The following is a 20,915-nucleotide window of genomic DNA, read 5'->3' on the forward strand; positions in this document are numbered from 1 at the left end:
CCTTTTTATTTCGTATTTAGGGAGTAGGCGAGGCCGTTTTAGCCCGTTGGAAATAATATAATTTTTAAATAACGGCTTCCCACATGTAAGAGAAAACGAAATATATAGGAGTAACATATTGAGTGAAATATATTGGAGTGATAAATTATATTTAGTTTTTTCTTACATGTGTAAAGCCGTTATTTAAAAATTATATTATGTGTGACATGGCATGTCTCTATTAAACTTCTAATAAGTAATTGGGCATTTGTTTTCTATATTTAATTAGGAAAAGGTATTTAGGTAATCCAGAAAAAAAAAATATTCCATAAGTATATCACTCGTATAAATACGAGTTGAAAATTTCCACCAAATCAGTAGCGTCTCCCACCTGTTATGTCAAGGTATAATGACAACAATTTCTTTTTTTAAAAAAAAGCGCTACCTGATGGTCAAGGTGGTAAATGCATGTTGTTTACTCCTGCAGATTTGTTGAAATTTTCGGAAACGGTGACTAAATATTGATAAGGAAAATGTATAAATTGTTTCTGTCGTATGGAATGAGGCCTATTTAAATGGCCAGATCATAATAAGATGATAATATCTATTGTAAGGTTAAATTTAGTGTTATATCCAACTTTTTGGTGTGTATATGTAGTAGCACAAGACTACAGAATATATGGACAAGCCCCTCCTCCTACTCGCAGAAGTTACGATTACAGTAGGCGAAATTATGATCCCAACGCAGCCTATAGAAATTCATATTCCGGCACTAATACGAACTGGGATTTTAGCAATAATGCCAGAAGTCCGAATAAAGAGGAAGATATTGGTGATAACAGATGTAGAAGATTTGTTACATATCAGCATCCGTTAAGTGTAACTGTTAGGCCACACGTAGGAGCTATTGAGGGACGTTATGTGTATTTATGTGATGGGCCTGGTGTTGCTGAAGTGGATCGGCCCACAAGTTCGGGCCTGGTGAAAATTTATAGAAATATAACATCATTCCTTGGCATTCCGTATGCTCGACCACCAACAAAAGAAAATGGACTACGTTTCAAGGTAAATAAACTATAAAAATATTTTAAATATAATTTAAATATAAAAATATTAAAAAAAGCTGATTCAATATAAAAGCGTATTAAGTGTTTCACGCGCAAAACTTTGTTTTGATTACTTGGGAAAAAGGATTAAAATCAAGTATATAAAATTTCTTGGTATCTTTTAATGTTTATTACACCTAAGGGGGGGAAAAACTGTACATCTTTCTCTCATCCAGAGATTTTTATTAAGAAGGTCAAGCACCTCTTGCTGTTTTCTATCTATATTGCTGATATCCCTCAAAACCCAAGCTCGACAATCACTGCATTATATGCTGATGACACTGCATTATTAGCAAGATCTCTCAGCCCCAAACTAGCTATCAAGAGACTCCAAAGCAGCATTCACACATTAGAAAAATGGTTGATGGACTGGAGAATTCAAATCCACAGAAGAGCTCAGCTATACTGTTCACTAGAAAAAAGCTTCAAATCAAGGAAGATATACTAGGTGTTAAAATCCCATGGCAGAATACAATCAAATATCTCGGAGTAATTCTTGATAAAAAACTACAATTCACCAACCATGTAGAACACATAAGTTCAAAGACATCCAAAGTAATAGCACAGCTCTACCCCATGATCAACAGAAAAAGTAAATTTGATACTCAGAAAAACTGTTCATATGCAAGATGGTAATACGCCCAGTCATAACTTATGCATCTCCTGCGTGGTGTCATACTTTGAAAACAAATATTCAAAAGCTGCAGAGAATACAAAACAAATGTCTGAGAATGAGTTCGGATGCTCCGTAGTTTATCAGAAACTCCCAAATTCACAGAGACGTCAACATTCCCTACATCATATCTCTCCTTCATGACCTAGCTGAAAAGTTCTTCATCAAGACAATTAATCATCCGAACCCACTGATCAAACAAGCTTCAGACTATAATGAAGCAGATTTCTGCAAATACAAGAGACCCAAATCAATTCTATGCTCAGCTGAACACAGTTAATCTCACTGCCCTTTCAGGTCGAGCTTAAAGCTCAATAATTCTCCACCCAAAGAACTTTCCTTTTCAGATGGAGATGAATATGAAAAGCATTTATGTTTCACCCATCAAAACAGTATCGTTCTGCGACCGTGAGATGCGGTGATTGCCATCCATTACCCTTGGAGGGTAATGGATGGCAATGCTGTAGCCAATGAAGTTCTAAGGCTAGGCTATTGCTGTTACCCTCTTGCCATGATCAGAGCTTTAATAGCTCAATAACACCTTATCCCTACACTGTCCTCTACAGATAATGGGGAAGATGAAAAGCATTCTTGCTTCGCCCCTTTAAGCCAGTCCCTATAAGGATTATAAGAACCTCAGTATCTCCAATCTTCCAGATATTGAGACCTACATGACGCATTGCAGAGAAATTCTTCACAATCACAGATAATCACCCAAATCAGCTAATTCAACAGGCAGCAGACTACAAACCTTCAGATCGTTTCAAACATAAAAAACCAAAATCCTCCATTGCAAGAGAAAGCTGATACAGCCTGCAATGCTCACAATGAGCGGGTAAATTATCCACAATCATCCCATCACCCACAAACTAAAATCCAGATGAAAGGATGAAGAGTCAACTGCTCAGTCCATCAACCAATTAAGTTCCAACCTCAATATCTCTCCCAGGTCTGGCTCCCACTGAAGAAACCTCAATAAAGGTCGAAACCGGTCTGGGTAGTGGCCCCTCCCATTATGTATTGCATTATACATGCCTGAAAGGGGGGATGTGCTTTGCATTATGGGATACATACTGAGGCAAGTGATATGAGGTTATTAGCCTCTATATACAACAGGGGAGAATTCTCCATGCTTGTTATATTTGTTGCGCAAGCTCATTAATTGAGAAACGAGTAATATTTATAAGCATTCCATTTAGGCTTTTATTTTTATAGACCGAAGACGTCTTAATAATTGAGCTTTGCATTATGTATCGAAGGTTGAGGCTTGCTCATCTAGTCAAAGCTACCTTGGCTTGCTCGGTTGTAGGAGCTTCCAGGTCCTCGCAGCAGCACTGTGATTTCATGTGTGCTCATAGCCATTTCACATCGTCTCATTCTGTTGCTTAAACACAGGCCATATGCAGTCAACGTAGCTCTAGCCAGTGAGCTTCAGCAAGCCTTTACAAGTGTGCATGTTGCTTGGGAAAATTAAGTTACAACCAATTTTTTTATGATGATATTATTGACCAGTTCATAAAGAAGAACTGTAGGGTAGAATTTGTATTCAAGTAGCTAAATTGAAAAAAATAAATATCATTTGTAAAATAAATGTTGTATTTGTATGATTAAATGTACATAAATTTCTAAATATATAGTTTTAAATGGCCAGTAATTCATTATTCCGCTAATCAGACTTCAATCACACCTCTCACTCCCTGAATGATAACAAGAGCAAGTGTGAATTTCAAGACTAGCATTCGCCCCTGATATACAAGTAGGTCAGACGTGGATATATTTCACATGCAAAACTTTGTTTTGCTTACTTGGGAAAAAGGATTAAAACCAAGTATATAAAATTTCTTGGTATCTTTAACACTGATTCAGTATACTGTATCGTTAGCATTACTCTAGTATTTTTTTTTAACCTTCTTGACTTTGTTGGCAAAGTTCTTTATAGTTAGGACAGGTGTTGTGTGTTGTTTTCATACTATTGAGTTGATCTAGATTTAGTTTAAAAGTTATTCATTTATTTTTTGATCTCTCTTAATTCCAGCATGCCAAAACAGATGAATCATGAGGGTGCAATCTGGAAGAAGCACGAGATGAGTGGTAACAACCAGTTTCATGAGGAGTATAAAGAGCAAGTGAAGAAGGTGATTTGCTCGATAAGGGTAGTAGAAGTGCAGTACGAGGCAGCAGTTAGCTAATGAGGCTAAAATATCCTAGGGAGTTTTTTCGATATGTAGCCACTAGAAGGAAGAATGATTATGGTAAGATGACATTGATTGGTGATAATAGTGGAATGATCACTGCTGCACAGGATATAGTTGAAGTATTTAATGAGCAATTCATAAAGGTATTTCATTCTTGTGATTGTAACATCATGCATGCAGAACTTAAATGTGTATGGGAAGGGTGGAGGAGGAACTGTTTGGGAGTGAGCAGAATGTATATGAGATATTGAATAAACTTGATGTTAATAAGGCTGTAGGACTTGATAATATTCACCATGTGTTTTGAGAATTAACAACAGCTTTTACTTATCTTTTTAACATGAGTCTTGCACTGGGCCAAGTTCCAAAGGAGTGAAAATTGGTCAAAATTGTTCTGCTTCATAAGGAAGGTGTTAAGACTAATGTTGAATTATAGGTCATTCTGTGCATGGAGTTGTGGTTCAAGTGCTAGAGAGTTTTGTTAGGACCAAGATTCACACTAATTGGGTTGACAACAGAAAAATATTCTTTGATGGGCAGCATGGGTTTGTTAGAGAGTGACAAATGCATTGGATAAGGGTGATGCATACACAGTGGTATGTTTAGATTTTGCATGGGCCTTTGATAAATTGCCATATGACAAGCTGATAATTAAATTGGAATGGATTGGGGCTAGGTAGTAGATCAGTGCACTGGATTGGAGATTGACTGTTTGATAGGTATCAGTGTCTGTGGAGGAGTGATATCCCAGGAGAGGAAAGTTGCTATTGGTGTATCCCAAGAGTCTGCTTTGAGACTGTTGCAGTTCAGCTTGTATGTCAATGATATTAGGAGAGGTCTGAATGGTGATGTGCAGTTGTTTACCGATGATGCAAAGTTGGGAAGAACTGTGAGGAGTAGAGCAGATACTGTAGCTTTGCAAGAGAACTTGAATGCATTGGATGAATATGAAGTGAGTAAGGTTGTCAGTTCAATGTTGTGAAGTATAAGGTTTTGAAATTTGGAAAGCAAAGATGGAATGTAGAGTACACGTTTGTTGGAAATATCCTGGAGGAGGTAGAGGAGATGAGAGATCTGGGAATGATTATGGACGAGGACCTAAAATTTCAGGAACATATTGCTGGAATTGTGAAGACAGCACAGCAGATAATGAGAATGGTATGGAGAGCACTGACTTATAGAAGTAAGGATGTTATGTTCCATTGTATAAAGCTTTGATCAGGTGACATGAATTACTGTGCACAGATTTGGTCACCTGGTTTTTTAGAAAGGTGAAGATGCATTGGAAAGGGTTCAGAGATGATTGACTAAGGTGGTTTCTGGATCTCTGGAATGTTGAATAGGAGACAGATTGAGAAAACGTAATTTGCAGAAACTGGTAAATAAGAGACTGAGGGGGGGGGGGATATAATTGAGACATAACTTATTAAGGGGTTATTACCAGATTAATGTGGATAAGGTTTTGTATAGAACGGGTGTAGACAGGGAGAGAATAAGAGGTCATCCCTGGAAATGTTTGAGGAAAGTGTGAGCAAGGGGATGAGAAGCATGTTTTTTACATGGAGAGTAGTTAGTGATCGGAATGCATTGCCCGAATGTGTTGTGAGTGTGAAGATGGTGAAATATATTTAAGGTGCAGGGTCATCAACTGCATATGTGACAGTGGGACCTTTTGTGATAAGTCTTTTGACTCTGTGGAGGTTTGATAATAATAGCACCAGTGAATATTAGTAAAGTTCAGTCATAATTATCGCCATGTGAATATTAGTTAAATCTCTTCTATATTCTAGTGTACATTTAGTGACACTCTGCAGATCAGATTTAACATTATAAGAAGATTGTTCAACAGACTCTTGCTTACTTTGTGATGAATGGAACTAATATATGAATGAAACTTTGCTGATAAGCGTAAATAAGCATTATTTAGTCTAAATAAAATTTTGCCACTTTTTATTATTTAGTACATATCTGGATGAGCTGGATTCTTTTAATGTTTTAGTATATAGAGATGTGTGAGGAAATAATTTTTTTTATATTTGCCAGCCTAGTTGGCTAAGTGGATACCACTTCTGCTCTCCAAATAGCACGCTATGGATTTGAATTCATTGTAAACCCATTATCTTTATCCAACTCAGTGGATAAAGGTAATGGGTTTACAGTGCATAAAGCAGGTGTATTATAATCAAGTTACTGAGGCATGATCTACCCTTCACAAAACCATTTCCATGGTTTTGTGAAGGGTAGAATCCTCCCCCCCCCCTTCCCCATACAGTATCCCATTTCCATCTATCCATTCTGCCTATATTTTGCTCTTGACCAACTTCTAAAATACTTTGATGACGACTCCTGAATTATAGGTTGGTAATTTTCTACATCAGTCTTGGAGCCTCCTTTATGCAATAGAACTATTTTCCCCTCTTTCCACCCACTCGGGACTAACCCAGAGCTGAGACTTAGATTAAATAATACGGTCAAGGTCACTGACAATTCCTTTGCTGCTTCACATAAAACTCGAGCTGGTATACCATCCAGTCCCACAGTTGTATTCGCATTAAAGTTCTTTAATATGCTATGCACTTCCATTTCATTTATTTCAGTTCCCGTATAAGCTGTTGGTTCACTTATACCTGCAATATCGCCACCTGGATGATATACTCTTGCAAAGTGTTCACTCAGTAATTCTACTATTTCGACTAATTCAGTCACCTCCCTACATTGGCATTCCTTAAAATCGTTCTCCCGTGTACATTCTTTCTTTTACTTGCAACATATCGAAAGAACTGTTTGGGATTCTCTTTAACCTGCATCGCTAACTTCCTTTCATAATCTGCTTTTGCCTTTCTTATTAGTTATCCTTTCACACTAGTTACCCTTCTGTCCTGTGCCTTGTAGTATTCATGTACCTGCAGGTCACCTTTCTCCTTCAATTCCTTCCACAATTGTTGCTTTTTTTTGCAGCTCCAGCTTGATGGTGTTATTCATCCATTATTTACTGCTTGATTTACTCTCCTGACTCTAGGTATGCGTCTGCCATTACCTCCCTCAACTTTACCACTTCCCATGCACTATCAACATCCAGTCCTTGCAGCACCGATCCAAGCAAACTTCTAAGCTTGTCATACTCACCAACCCGGTAATTCCACATATACATCTTAACTGAAAATTTGACATGTTTAGCCACCTCCCAGGTGAAGACCATATGATCACTCTCACCATTTGGTGGCAGTGGTCACATCCATTATAGACAAATTCTCAGATGCAATTACTAGATCGAGCACTCTTGAACTCCTAGTTCAAGAGTGCTTACATGCTGCCTCACTGAGACAGCATGTAATGGAAGGTAATTATCCCTTAGTAACTGCATAAAATCCATTTCCTTCCTCCCACGTATCCTCTCCTCCTTCCAGTCTATGTTACCATAGTTGAAATCCCCCCATAATAATTACCTGTCCTCCACTCATTGAGTCTATTTGCTGATGCATACCATCTCCATCATCTTTTCCATCCTCTTGTCTATAGCAGCATCCAACTGTATATTTTGTTCTGCTGACCTCAATCTCACACCAGATACCCTCAAATGTGCTATTTTCACTATCCTGCAGTCAAACTTCTATTCTCTTTGGTTGCAGTTCATTGGCTATCATTAATAACACTCCTTCCACCACTCTTTTCTCTGTATCCTCCCTGAACACACTATACCCTTCACATTCTGTCCCACTAACTATATCATCTTGTGTTAGCCATGTCTCACTAATGCCAACCTTTGGTTGGGATGAGCCAGCCAATGTTATTCCTCCTGCTTGTTCCTAATGCACCTGTCATTAGTGTACATGAAGTGCAAAAGCCCCTTAGGCCCACCCTTATCCTGATTGATCCTTTTATACTAACTATGCCATTCTGGTTTGTTACCAGTGGTACTAATTTACGCATATTATACACATTTTTATACTCAACTGCTTCACTGATGTCTGCATATCCACTGAGCTGTTTACCCTCCAACCCCCCAAAAAAGCCCTATTATATTCTTCTAGTTTAGTGTTCTGACTAATTTCTCTTTTATTTCATATAAATTTATACAGTTGCTTCTCCCCATACCAACTTTTCTAATTTTATCATTATTATTGTTATTTTAAATTTAATTTGCATCTTCACTAAAAATTGTGCCTATTGTTCTATAGGTTTAGCATTCAGAATGCAGTTGAGGTTTTTTTTTAATGTTCCTACTTCATAGTTTTGATCTTCCTTTGCTGCTTTTCATGTCATATTTGTTAGAGCAGTTACTCAATTTAGTTAAGGAACCCTGCAAACTTATGAAATATAACATCTGAGTAAAGATCTGAGATTAACACATCCAAATTTGATATTGTATTTAATGGTACTTTCCTTCATAATGTGATGCATATAAATAATGAATAACAATGAAAATAGTGTGCACGCTGTCTCACATATGATTTTTTATATTAAATCATGTTGCTGTACTGCCTTCAATTCTAACTGCTGATATACAATTTAAATATTGACTATGTATTGCTTTGTATAATGTTCCATTTACCTCTTATATGTGTAGTGTTTTGAAACACTTTTTCCATGGCACTTGGTCTCATATATCTTTTCCAGATCTATAAAACACTATAGTTATGTGATATTAAGGGAAATAAAACACTGTGGAAGAATTACAGAAGAATTTCCCTGCTGAGTGTTCCAGGTAAGATTTATGCAAACACTGCTTGGTACCTCCAGCTTTGAGCCTATGTAGCCCATGGAAGTGGTGTTTGCACTCCGCAGCACTAAACCGCCCAGAGAGAGAGAGAGAGAGAGAGAGAGAGAGCATCATTAGTTCAATTCTAGTCGCTGACTAGAGGTACTTTTTTTTGCCAGCCTGGTTGGCCGAGTGGTTAGTATATCTGCTCTCCAGCCAAAAGGCTGCGGGTTCGAATCCTTCCATGGGCATGGATGTTTGTGATTATCTGTGAAAATACTAGTGGTGGTCAGCAGATGTTGTTGGTATAGATGATGAAAGTAATTGTAGTTGGTGGATTAAGTGGTGGAGACGGAGAGTTATAAAATAGGTGCCCTCCCTCGATGAGTCTTTGGATTCCTTGGAGGTGTCATGTAATAATAATATTTGAGAAGGTGCTAAGAAAAATTGTCAAAGAGAAGTAGAAAAGAGAAGTATGTGTAGAAAAGCGAGCCAGGTTCAGACCAAACAGGGTTTATCAGAATCAGATTTTCACTAGACAGATAGTCGAGAAATCGTGGGAATATAGGAAAAACCTCTCAACTATCTGTCTTAAAGTGAAAATCTGATCTGACATCCCCTATTTGACCTGAACCCAGCTTGTTTTTCAAGTTTCTATTTGACAACTTTTCTTAGCCTCTTCTCAAATATGTTTTCATAAATCTTACCTGGAACACTCAATATGAAAATACCTCTGTAATCCTCATATTCAGTTTTATTCCCCTTTTTTATAGCTGAACAGTACGAGAACTCTACTCCAATCATCTGGAATTCCACCTTCTGACCATGCTTTCTGCATTATGCAGTGCAGCCACTGTAAAACTTATAGCCTCCATACCTGAGCATTTCTGGTTGAATATCATCTACTCCAGCTACCTTCCTGCATTTTAGATTTTTGATGGCTTTTCTACCTCACGTATTGATATGTACTCCTGATTGTATTCTTCTTGATTATTTTCAATCACCTTCTCTGTCATTTCTTGTTCCATTTAACAGTTTTTCAAAATAATTACTCCAAACATCTGGTATATATCTTCAGTTTTCATGTTACCTTTATCATCTCTGATTCCTTTTACCAGTACTCTTTCCTCCATTTTTAAGTTTTTTCAGTAGTCTCCAAAACGTTTTGCCACCTTTCTGATATTTATTTTCTATATTCTTACTGTTTTTCCAAGATTTTTGTTTAGCTACAATTTTACGCTTTGCTTTGTTTCTTACATTTTTCTCTGTATTCTCTCAGAACACATGCCGACTTACTTGCTAGGAACTTCTAATACATTTTCTTCATTTTCATGACTACCTCTTTAATTTTTTTAAACCATGGTGGTGTTCTGATTTTTCTCTCTTTGTATGCAATTTCACCACATACCTCTGGCTGAATCAATGTTTTATTCAGTCTACCACTATAATATTCAAGGTTTGATTGTTTTCCAACTTCTTTATTTCCCTTCAATATATTTCTATACTTATATTTATAGTTTACCTATGAAAGCAGCTTGACTGGTTCTTTTTAAAACTTTCTTACTTATTTTCTTTTCAGTATGATATGCATATTCCATAAGCAAGTTGCACTTCTTGTATGCAAGAAGAGTAACTTGCTTATGGATTATTAGATGTCATTGATTGTGAGTGGTAGCAGGCAAAAAATCATGAGTTAGTTATGGAAGTAAGCATAGTTGACAGTATGGTTCAGTGCATGAAAGACGATGTGGCTGACCATGACAGCAAGACCAAGGGTTTAACTGGCAGTGAGTTAGTGGCGGTGAGCAGTACGACAGTGAATTTGCAGGGTAGTGAAAATGCGATTGGTGTAAATTGCACTGAGAAAGTAGTTGAAGAGATGAAAGCAGAGTTGGTAAAGATGAGGCATATGAGGAATGAACTGAGGAGAACTACAGATTGGCATGGAATTGTGAGGAAGAATGGGACAAAGATGGCCTTTTGAAAGAGAGATATCAGATGATTTGAGAGTAACCCTATAAGATTCAGTGATTAAAAGTGTGGTGATTGAAAAGGTGCACAAGGTTTGTTTTCTGGGAGGTAGAATGAGCAGGGTGATAAAAGCATTGAATAAAGGGAGTAAGCAAGCAAAAGAGTTGATAGTGGTAGTTGGCACAAATGAAGAATGCAAGGATGGATGTCAGGAATGCTGTTGAGGAGAGTGATAGATAACAGTGTTGTCCCTATGATAATGATGAATTGAGAAGGCAAGTGAAAATTATCAATGGTATGCTAGCAGAGTTGTGTGAGGAGAAAGGAGATCGTTTTGTGAATGTTTGGAATCAATTTGTAGGACAGATGGAGCTGTATAAAAGAGATTGACTACATTTAAATGGATTTGATGTGACTCAGGATGGAGAAACTGTTGCTGAAAGAAAAAATAATGACTGAAGTGAATTGAAGAAGCAAGAGATGTTGTGGAAGAGCAGGAGAGTTTGTGAATGGAGAAGTGGGTGGTATGAGTGAAGAGAATGAGAAAGAACACAGTGTGGACAGGGAAACAGAGAAAGTCAGGATCAACAGCGGAGACTGTATTAAAAGTGTAGATGACGGTTTCAAGAATGGATGTGTTACTCTGCAAGAAAGGATTAAAATAGTCAAGGATGTGGGGATAACACTTAGATCTTGGGAGAGGTGTAATATCAGTAATGAATAGAGGAACGGCCAGGGAGGAATCATATCCGAGAAGTGGGGTCACTGGGACTTGTTATAGAAAAAGAAATGAACTAGGATCTATGTTTATGAATGCTAGAAGTATTCAAAATAAGGGGAATCAAATTGTAGCATTGATAGAGTTCATTTGCACACAAATTGTTGGAATAAATGAGATGTGGTTGGATAAGGATGGCATTCTGACAGGAATAGAGATGGAGGGATATGTACATTTTCATGAAGACAGACATTTCTGAAAGGGAGGCAGAGTACTGTTGATGATAGTAGAGGAGTTTTGTCCATCAAGGGTGTAGGAGCAAGTAGTGACAGTGATTTTCAAGCAGTATGGTGTGATGGAGGTGGACAGGATGAAATGTTTAATAGGGTGTTGCTATAGGCTTGGGTAATAGATTGGAAAGTAGTGAGAATGAAATGTATAGGCAAATTGTTCTGGCTAATAAGAAAAGGGTGATCGTTTGGGGTAATTTCAATTATGATAATAAAGAGAATGAATTTCTTGAGTTTTTGAGAGCCAGTTATCTTAGGCAGTATGTAACAGTGGGTGCATGAGAATTGTAGGTCTTAGATTTGTTTATCTCATTGAAGGATATTATTATAAATGTGTTAAATCTTCCTCCAATTGGAGAAAATGACCATGAAGTGATCACTTGAGTGGTTGGCCACCCAGTGATATCAGGACTTATGAGAAAGGGTTGTTATATACAGAACTATAAGGCAGGTGATTGTAACATACTCAGGAGGTGATTATAACAAACTCAGGAGGTGGTTTGTAGCTATATCATGGAATGAGTAATTGGAAAGGAAGGAAATCAGTGCTGCTTGGTCAGTACTCAGGAACTATCTGGGAGAGGCAATGATTGAGTATATTCTAAAGGTCAGGAGATTAAATATGGTAAGTGTAAAATGGATGACTGAAACATGCATTCTGGAAGAAAAAGGTATTGTGGAGGCAGCACAAGATGAGTGGCAATAATCAGTTACACAAGGAGTACAAAAAGCAAGCAAGGAAAGTGACTTGCATGGTAAGGGCAGCAAAAGTGCTATGAACAGTAGTTAGAAAATGAGGCTAAAAGAAATCCTAGAGTTTTTGATATGTGGTCAGTGGAAGAAAGAATGATTATGGGAGGATGATGTTGACCAGTGATAATAGTAAAATGATAACCACTGAGGAGGAGGAGGATATATGAATGAATCAACTAACGCCTTTTATTCCCTAATAGGGAGTAGGCAAGGCCTTTATACCCTATCTAGCTTTTGGATGGAGACTGAGTAGGCAGTTCAATCGCCACTGGTAGCCAATCTGATAGCTGGCCCATGTCTATCACTAATTATAGGCTACTGATGAAGAGACTAGCAAACAAGTGCTGCCATCTCTTAGTGTCTAACCTTAACAGGATATGTTATTGTCTGAAATAATCTGAAATACTACGGTCAGTTTTCTTGAGTTTATGGGAGGAAAAATCCGCTTGCCCGTGCCAGAGATCAACTAACTAGGGAACCGGTCAAAGATAGGCTTAGAAAAAGTTCCTCCAGTCGGTGAATAGACTTAAACCTAGGTCTAACTTCAAGCGGCCAAGCACAGAGGACACAAGCGCCACTTTCACTGAGCTATGCAGGTCTTCGAGGAGGATATATAGAGATGTTAAAAGAACAATTCATTAAAATATTTCATCCTTGTGAATGTAACATAATGCAGAACTTGAGAGCAGGTAGAGGACTACCAATGGTGAGTAAATAGAAGTCATATGAGGAATTCAGTGAACTTAATGTCAATAAGGTCATTGGACTTGATGGTATATGAACATGTGTTTTGAGGAAATGTTCCAAGGAGTTAACAACAGTTTTAACTTACCTTTTTAACATGAATCTTAGATTTGGTCCAAGTTTCAAAAGAGTGGAAAGAGGGCAGACCCCCTTCTATGAAGCAGTACAAAATTGTTCTGCTTCATGGGGGGGGGGGGATATGACTAAGGCTTCGAATTATAGGCCGATTTGCTTGTCTGGAGTTGTCAAGGTGTGTTAGAGAAGCTAGTGAAAACCAGAATTCAGAACTGGGTTGATAGGAACACAGCTCTCTTTGATGGCCATCATGGGGTTTGCTAAAGAAGATTGTGTTTTAGAAAGCTGCTTACTTATTATAACAAAGTGATAAGTGCATTGGAACTGAGATGCATACACAGTAGTATATTGAGATTTGCCAACACATTTGATTACTTACTTAACCACTTCATTCTCTGCAGAGCATAGAGCCTCAATTATTGCTCTCCATTGGACTCTGTTCATTGCTTCTTCCTTGATATCATTCCAGGATTTTTCTAGGTATTTCATCTTTGCTTCAATTTCTCTCATCTTGGGGCATCAGTATTAAGCAAGACCTTTGATAGATTGCTTAAAAAAAAAAAGGCTTTCTCAATCTTTATCATGAGTTTCCTCAGCACACACTATTTAGATGTTTGTTTCAGTAAGGAAATACCATGAATAGACATTAATTAAAATTATAATAACTATTAAAATTATAATTATTAATAGAATTTCAATTCCTTGAACCTGAACAGTCTGGACTTGCAGAGCATGCCATCAACACTAGACAGAGTTCATTGAAACAAGACAAGAGTCCTTCACAAAGGTCGGTTCCTCATGGAATGGATTTATAAAGAAACATTTGAAACTTTACTTCACTCTCTTAACTTAAACAGATCCAGTGGTCTATGTCTATCCCCTTTATGGGAGATAGTACTTTTTAAATCAGCTAATCTTTCCTAACTTTTTTAATTGTATATATATATATATATATATATAATTGTCTATTTTTTTTTTTTTTTAATAAGGAAATTTAATGACCTTTTTCAGTTATCTTACATTAACTACTTAGGTGGCACCTTTTGGAATTGTTAGTTATTGTTTAATTAGCTTTTTACATGTACTGAAGATGCCCGTGATACTTGGATGAAAATTCTACTAATAAATAATATTTTACTTGAGTTAATTCCGTTTATTATAATTTTAATTAACACTATTTAGAATGGTGCATATTGAAACAACACAGGACAAAGGTGGATAAATTCAGTTATACACAATAGGTCCTTCCTTGTTTGCTCTTTATATAACTATAAATTAAAGATGCCAAGAAACTGTATTCTTGGTTTAATCCTTTATCCAAGTGTAAGCAAACAAAGTTTGCGCCTGAACTATTTTCTGGACTGGGCAACTCGTATATAGAAGCTAATAACTTCACATTACTTGCCTTAGTATCCCATAATGCAAAGCATGTGGGATATCCTTATGAACATGTATAATGCTATGCATTATGGGAGGGGTCACTACCCAGACCAGTTTCGACCTTTATTGAGGTCTCATCAGTGATCCTCCCATAATGCATAGCATTATACATCTCAAAAGTGCAAAGCACATAACGATATGTGCTTTGCACTTTCATTATGAGATACTAAGGCAAGTGATGTGAAGTCATTAGCTTCTATATACAAGTTGCCCAGTCCTGAAAATACTTCATGTGCAAACTTTGCTTACACTTGAATAAAGAATTAAACCCAGAATATAATTTCTTGACATCTTTAATTTGTAATATAACCAAGTGGAAAAACTTTCAACAACTATTTTTGTATAACTGATTATTGCCACTCATCTTGTGATGACCCCCCCCCCACACACACACATACACACAATGCCTTTTTCTTCCAGATTGCATGCTTCACCTCTTCAGTCAGCCATTTTACACCTACCTTATTTAATCTGTGGAATACACTCAGTCATTGCTTCTGCCAGATAGTTCTTGAGTATTGACCAGATAGCATTGATTTTCTTCTCATCCAATTCTCCATTCAGTGATATAGCTGCATTTTTGATTTTTCCAGTCAGTTACATGAACGTTACCTGCATGCATGCAAAATTTCAGCTTCCCAGTCCATATGTAGGAAGTGGAGATGCATTTTAATCTGTTAGGTAAGCATTCTTAAATTTGCTCTCTTATGATGAAATCATGGCATAGTATGTATTTCATGCTCTATGAGTGAATAGAAATACTTCAGCAGTGTATATCATATATTTATTTTTGGTTATGACTCAACATATCCATGGTTTGCATAATGATTTTTAAATTGCCTTGTGTTCCATATAAATAAATAAAATAAGACAGAGAACATTTACAGTTAAAGGCAATGAGGAATTGGGGAAAATGTGCATCGACATGAAAATTCATTATTGCACAAAATCCTAGTTATGTGGACTAAATGAGGACTAATTGCAGCAAAATCATTTTTGCTGTTATTGAGAATGGAATAAATACTTGGAAAACCTGTTATCTGGCCATTTCATTTGGTGGTTAATAATGTGTCTTCTTTATTTTTTATTAATATATATATATATATATATACTAGGGGGACTCCAACCCCCCCCCCCCCCCCCCCCCCCCCCCCGAGTTCCAGGCTGGTAAGCCTGTAAGACAAAAAAACGTGACATAAAAATGTTTCAAATTTCGGCTTATCTTTTCATATATATATCATCAATTTCCTGATATGCACACTCAAGGGGCATTCAGGTTCATATATACAGTCATCCCTCAACTTACATCCTTTCAAAGATACGTCCGTGATCCCATAAGGGAATAAATAACATTTTCGGGTATACTTTCGAACAAGACGCTAGCGAGCCTAAGGTAAAGCATGCACAGTGGCAACCTCCCTTGGCAGTCTGCACATGTTTTCAACAATTCCTCTGTTGATCTTGTGTTTGAGAAATGGGTTATTTGTGTATTTATCATTAAATATTTCCAGATGTTTTGTGCAACATGGCCCCTATATGCACAATCAAAAAACCTAGTGAAGAATCAAAAAAAAAAGAGACGAGCAATTGATCTTGAAACGAAGTTGCAAGTTATAAAGCAACATGAAGCTGGTAAGGTCAGTGTGATCGCACATGACTTCAGATAGATTGTAGAGGCTGTGAGGGATCTGCTTCCATTAAATCGATGATAGTGACGAAGCAACGACAAAGTCCTATGTGATATGGAAAAGCTACTTGCATCATGGGTAGAGGACCTAAACCAAAAGCGCATACCTCTTTGCACTGTGTCCATAACTGCTAAGGCACTAAGTCTCTTCAACATGTTGAAGGAGAAAGCAGAACCCGATTATGACTACAAATTCATTGCTTCTTCCTGTTCACAAGATTCAAACAGCGTTTTGCGCTGAATAATATGGGAAAAGTATGCAAGTGCCAATGAAAAAAGCTGCCAAGGAGTTTGTGGAGAAATTGGATAAAATTATTATGGAAGAAAATTATTTGCCACAGCAAATAATTGGGTGATTATTCTCCTGTTTTATAGCGGCAGTAACACACAGCATAGTTTTATAATAAGATTTAAAAATTAAAATGACAATATATGTACTTATTACCGTTAAGTCCCTAACCCCTATAACTCTGTTGATTTAATGTATCGACTTAGGTCCGACTCTACTTACGTCCTGCCAGATGGAATGGAACCTGGACGTAAGTTGATGGATGACTGTATATATATATATGTATGTGTATTTTATTAATGTGCACACACACACTCTCACAGACATATATATTTTTTATTTTATTTATTATTATTTTTTTAAGCCTCCTGAAGCCATTCCATCTTGGGGAGTTTTGCGTGCATGGAAATACAAACCTGCCTGTCCACAACATGCAAAATATTATGGTATTCAAAATGGAGTACATGAAATATCAGAAGATTGTTTGTATCTCAACGTATTTTCTCCATATGTAAGAAAACTCTTTGGATCATATACAATAAAGTAATACATTAAATTTTTTTGGTAGAATTATCATAAATATATAATAAAAATATAAAAAAAAATTAAAAAATTAAATTTATTTCATGGTATCATGAAACAATGAAAAACATTAAAAGTATTTTTAATGATTTTTTTTTTTATGTATGTGCATAATAGACACATAGTATATACACTTCTATAGGACTTTTTCAGTCATGAACCATGTTCATTGTTTTTTGTAATGAACTGCTGTACTGTTTCTATTTGCTGATGTAGGCAAACTCAAGCCTTCCAGATGAAAAGCGTTATGCTGTGATGATATACATTCATGGGGGTTTCTGGGATCATGGAAGTGCCAATACTTTTCCGGCTCACATGTTAGTGGCATCTCAGGAAGTTGTTGTTGTTACCTTTAACTATCGTCTTGGAGCTCTGGGTATGAATAATAAGAATGGTTCTGTTGTGTTATATTGAAGTTGTAATTTTATTTTGATTACAATAGTGTTTTTATGTACAGTGATTTCTTAATTATCCAACCTTCAAATAATCAAATTTTCAGTAAATGAATGTAAAATAAGTTAGTGTGTCAACCAACTTACAGTACACATCATGTATCTTCACTTAACCATACCTTCAAGTTATCTGAGTAGCAGATTGATTTCCCAAAAATGGGAACGGTGTTCCCATTTTTGTAAATAGGCTTGGAACTCTATTTTCCAGAATACTCTAGAGTTTCTTTATTACGTTATGCTGTATATAAGCTATGTCAGAAAATCTTTGTCCTTTTAGTGCAGTCTTTAATTTTGGAAACAGAAATCACAGGAGCTAAGTCAGGTGAATAAGCAGGAAGACCTAATTCGGTAATCGATTTTTTGGCCATAAACTCTCTCACAATGACTGCACTGTGGCTTGGCGCCTTGTCTTTCAAAATCTTTTGCATACCCAATTCTTCAGTTAAAATTACCCTCACTGTTTCTTGATTCATTTGCAATTCATCAGCCATTAATTGCACACTTAATTGTCTGTCAGAACATACCAAATCTTGCACTCTGCTCACATTTGTGTCCGTCATTTTTGTTTTGGGCTACCCACTTCTGGAGTTGTTGTTCACATCTTCTTGCTCACCTTTGAATCTCTTATGCTACTCAAAGAGACGACTTTTTCAGAGCATCCACATCATATGCCACTTTCAACAGCTCCAATGTTTCATTAGCAGTTTTGTCAGATTTCACACAAACTTTGATGTTAACATGCTGCTCCAAATTTTGATCACACGTTTTTATGCCAAAGTTTGCATGCCGATCTCTATTGTTTTTGCAATAGCCAACTAGCAAATGACTCTATCGGCTTGAGGTTTACGCACGCATTAGTTAAAAGATGTACAAACATGATTATTCACGTGACTCCAGCCACACCACCACACGGGCCACTATGTGGCCATTCTGGTAATTAAATTGTCACACCTTGTATTAAACTAGCTGGTATTAAGACAGTATTATTTTTCTCTGAAATACAGTGCTATATCACACCAGACTTAATTACATATAGAAAAATGGTGTGGTTCTCCTTCAGCAAATTTGGGTTTTGTCATCCTACAAAGCAAGCAAACTCGCCAGAAAAACATTCGAAATTATCAAACATAATACCAGTATCATAGCCTTAGTTGCTTCAGCAGTAATTACCAACAACCTAACCCAACTCTCTTAAATTGTATACATCTCAATGGAATATGAACCTTCCTTTGGCATTGATTACTTTCCACAGGTTTGTGATAATATGAATTGGATATTTCGGCTGCATCAAATGATCCAGTTTGTTCAGAATGTGTTTTGTTGGGTCTAGATTGGGACTTGGTACAATGCAGTCAGGTTTTTCAAACAAAGTGTGTCATTGCTTATTTTAAAGCTAGCGTAAAGTACACTATAATTTTAAACTAATTTAAAATGTTTGAGGTGTAGTCACCTCAAACAGTGAACACTTTTGAGGTGAAAGCCAAGTCTGACTTTGATAGGGCTGAATGTGGAAAACTCACCGCCTGTGTCAGTGGCAGCTGTGCCTTTTGATCCCTAGCAAAGCCACTGGACATAACTTTTGTCCACATCTGCTCCCACTTTTTTCTCATCCAAATGGTAGCATGGCAACATAACCTAAAGATAAGGCTGACCTCCTGTACATATATGATGAAGGCAAATCACCTCCTCCTTTACCTGGAGCATTGTATCACATACCTCTTGTAGTCGTCCACCAGAAAGACATAAGAAGAATCTTGAACAACCTGGATGCCAAAAAGGCTTCTGGTCATGATGGAATCTCACTAGTTGTGCTCAAGAGATATGTTCCTCAACTAACACTTGTTCTTTATCATCTGTACACTATATTAGACTCAGCTGGCATCCACCCTACAATATGAAAGCAAGCCAACATACAGCTAGTTCCAGAAAAAAAAGTGATGTCTGTACGATAGTTGAATGGTAACATCACTATTTTTTCTTTTTTTTTCACCTCACTGTTGTCCAGAGTGATAGAGAAAGTCATCAATAATCAACTTTTTTGATATCTGGAGAACTGTCAGGTAATAAATGACCATCAATATATGTATTTTGCCAATAAAAATTCACAGCAGATCTCCAAGTGTATGTCACCCATCTCAGGACATGTGCAATGGAAAAGTTTGGAGAAACCTTCAAAAGGTTTCAAGGAGAAACCTTGGAAATATTGAGTGTTTCTTCAAAGAAACACGTAATATTTCCAAGGTATTTGATAGGGTCTTGCATTGAGATTTTCTCAGTCGATTGATATCTTACAGTTTACCTTCCTCCCTTTGTAAATGGATTGCCAATTTTCTTTCAGGTTGTTCACTGCATCTAATGGTGGAAGCTGTTCTCTCTTCAGAATTTCCTGTTAATGAAATTGTTCCTTGGGGCTTTGTCATTTCACCAGCTCTCTTTTCCTTATATCTATTCTATATATATATATAAAAAGATGAGCCAAAATTTGAAACTTTTTTTGTCTTACCTGCGCTTACCAGCTCGGGGGGGGGGGGCTATTGGTGCCATGGGGGGGGCAGAGCCCATCTAGTGTATATATATATATGTAGAAAGTATTTTACCTTGGGTATAATAAATGTTAAAGATACCAAGCTATTTTAAACCTGGTTTTACTCCATTTCCCAAGTAAGCAAACAGACAAACAAGTCAAGTTTGCACCTGCAAGTATTGTGTAGGGTCAGCTAGACCTGCAACACTTGCAGGTGCAAACTTGACTTGTTTGTCTGTTTGCTTACTTGGGAAATGGAGTAAAACCTGGTTTAAAATAGCTTGGTATCTTTAACATATATATATATATAAATGAATGATCTGCTTTCAAACTCCTTTCACAGTATCGCTGATTGATAGTACTCTCCACTCATTCTACACATATGATAAACCTTGCAATGCTCAATTATTTCAAGCTTCAAGATCATTTACAATAAGTGCCCTGAACACTGATCTTCTCGTCATCTTGCAAAGGGCAACAACCTAGTCATCTTCAACACATCCAAACTGTTTTCTTACAAAAAGGAACGTGTTCTTCTTCACTTACATTTGATAATGCCACAAATGTAGAAAGCAAAAAAAAAAAGATTTCCACTCTAAGCCAAAGTATGCCACAGGGCTATCAGTCCATGTAATTGAAATCAGATCATCAAATTCCTGATATGTACCCTCAGGGAGTGTACAGGATAATTATGATAGTACTACATGAAAAAGTCACACTGTTACTAACTTCCAATCA

General features: G+C 36.9%; 1 protein-coding gene across 1 annotated transcript in view; it reads left to right on the top strand.

The window, feature by feature from the left end:
- The first annotated feature begins 480 nt into the window (after positions 1–480).
- LOC150098575 (cholinesterase-like) overlaps positions 481–20,915 on the top strand; it is a 150,470-nt gene continuing 130,035 nt past the window's right edge. Inside the window, exons 1-3 of the mRNA XM_090405908.1 lie at positions 481–1,044; positions 16,984–17,130; positions 17,418–17,577. Of these exons, the coding sequence (XP_090262034.1) occupies positions 574–1,044; positions 16,984–17,130; positions 17,418–17,577 (778 nt within the window). The 5' untranslated portion in view covers positions 481–573. The remainder of the gene's footprint in view (positions 1,045–16,983; positions 17,131–17,417; positions 17,578–20,915) is intronic.

This window comes from Typopeltis vanoorti, chromosome 15 (assembly GCF_054136105.1).
Source record: "Typopeltis vanoorti isolate ZY-2024b chromosome 15, IOZ_Tvanoo_1.0, whole genome shotgun sequence".
Classification (NCBI taxonomy): Eukaryota; Metazoa; Arthropoda; class Arachnida; order Uropygi; family Thelyphonidae; genus Typopeltis; species Typopeltis vanoorti.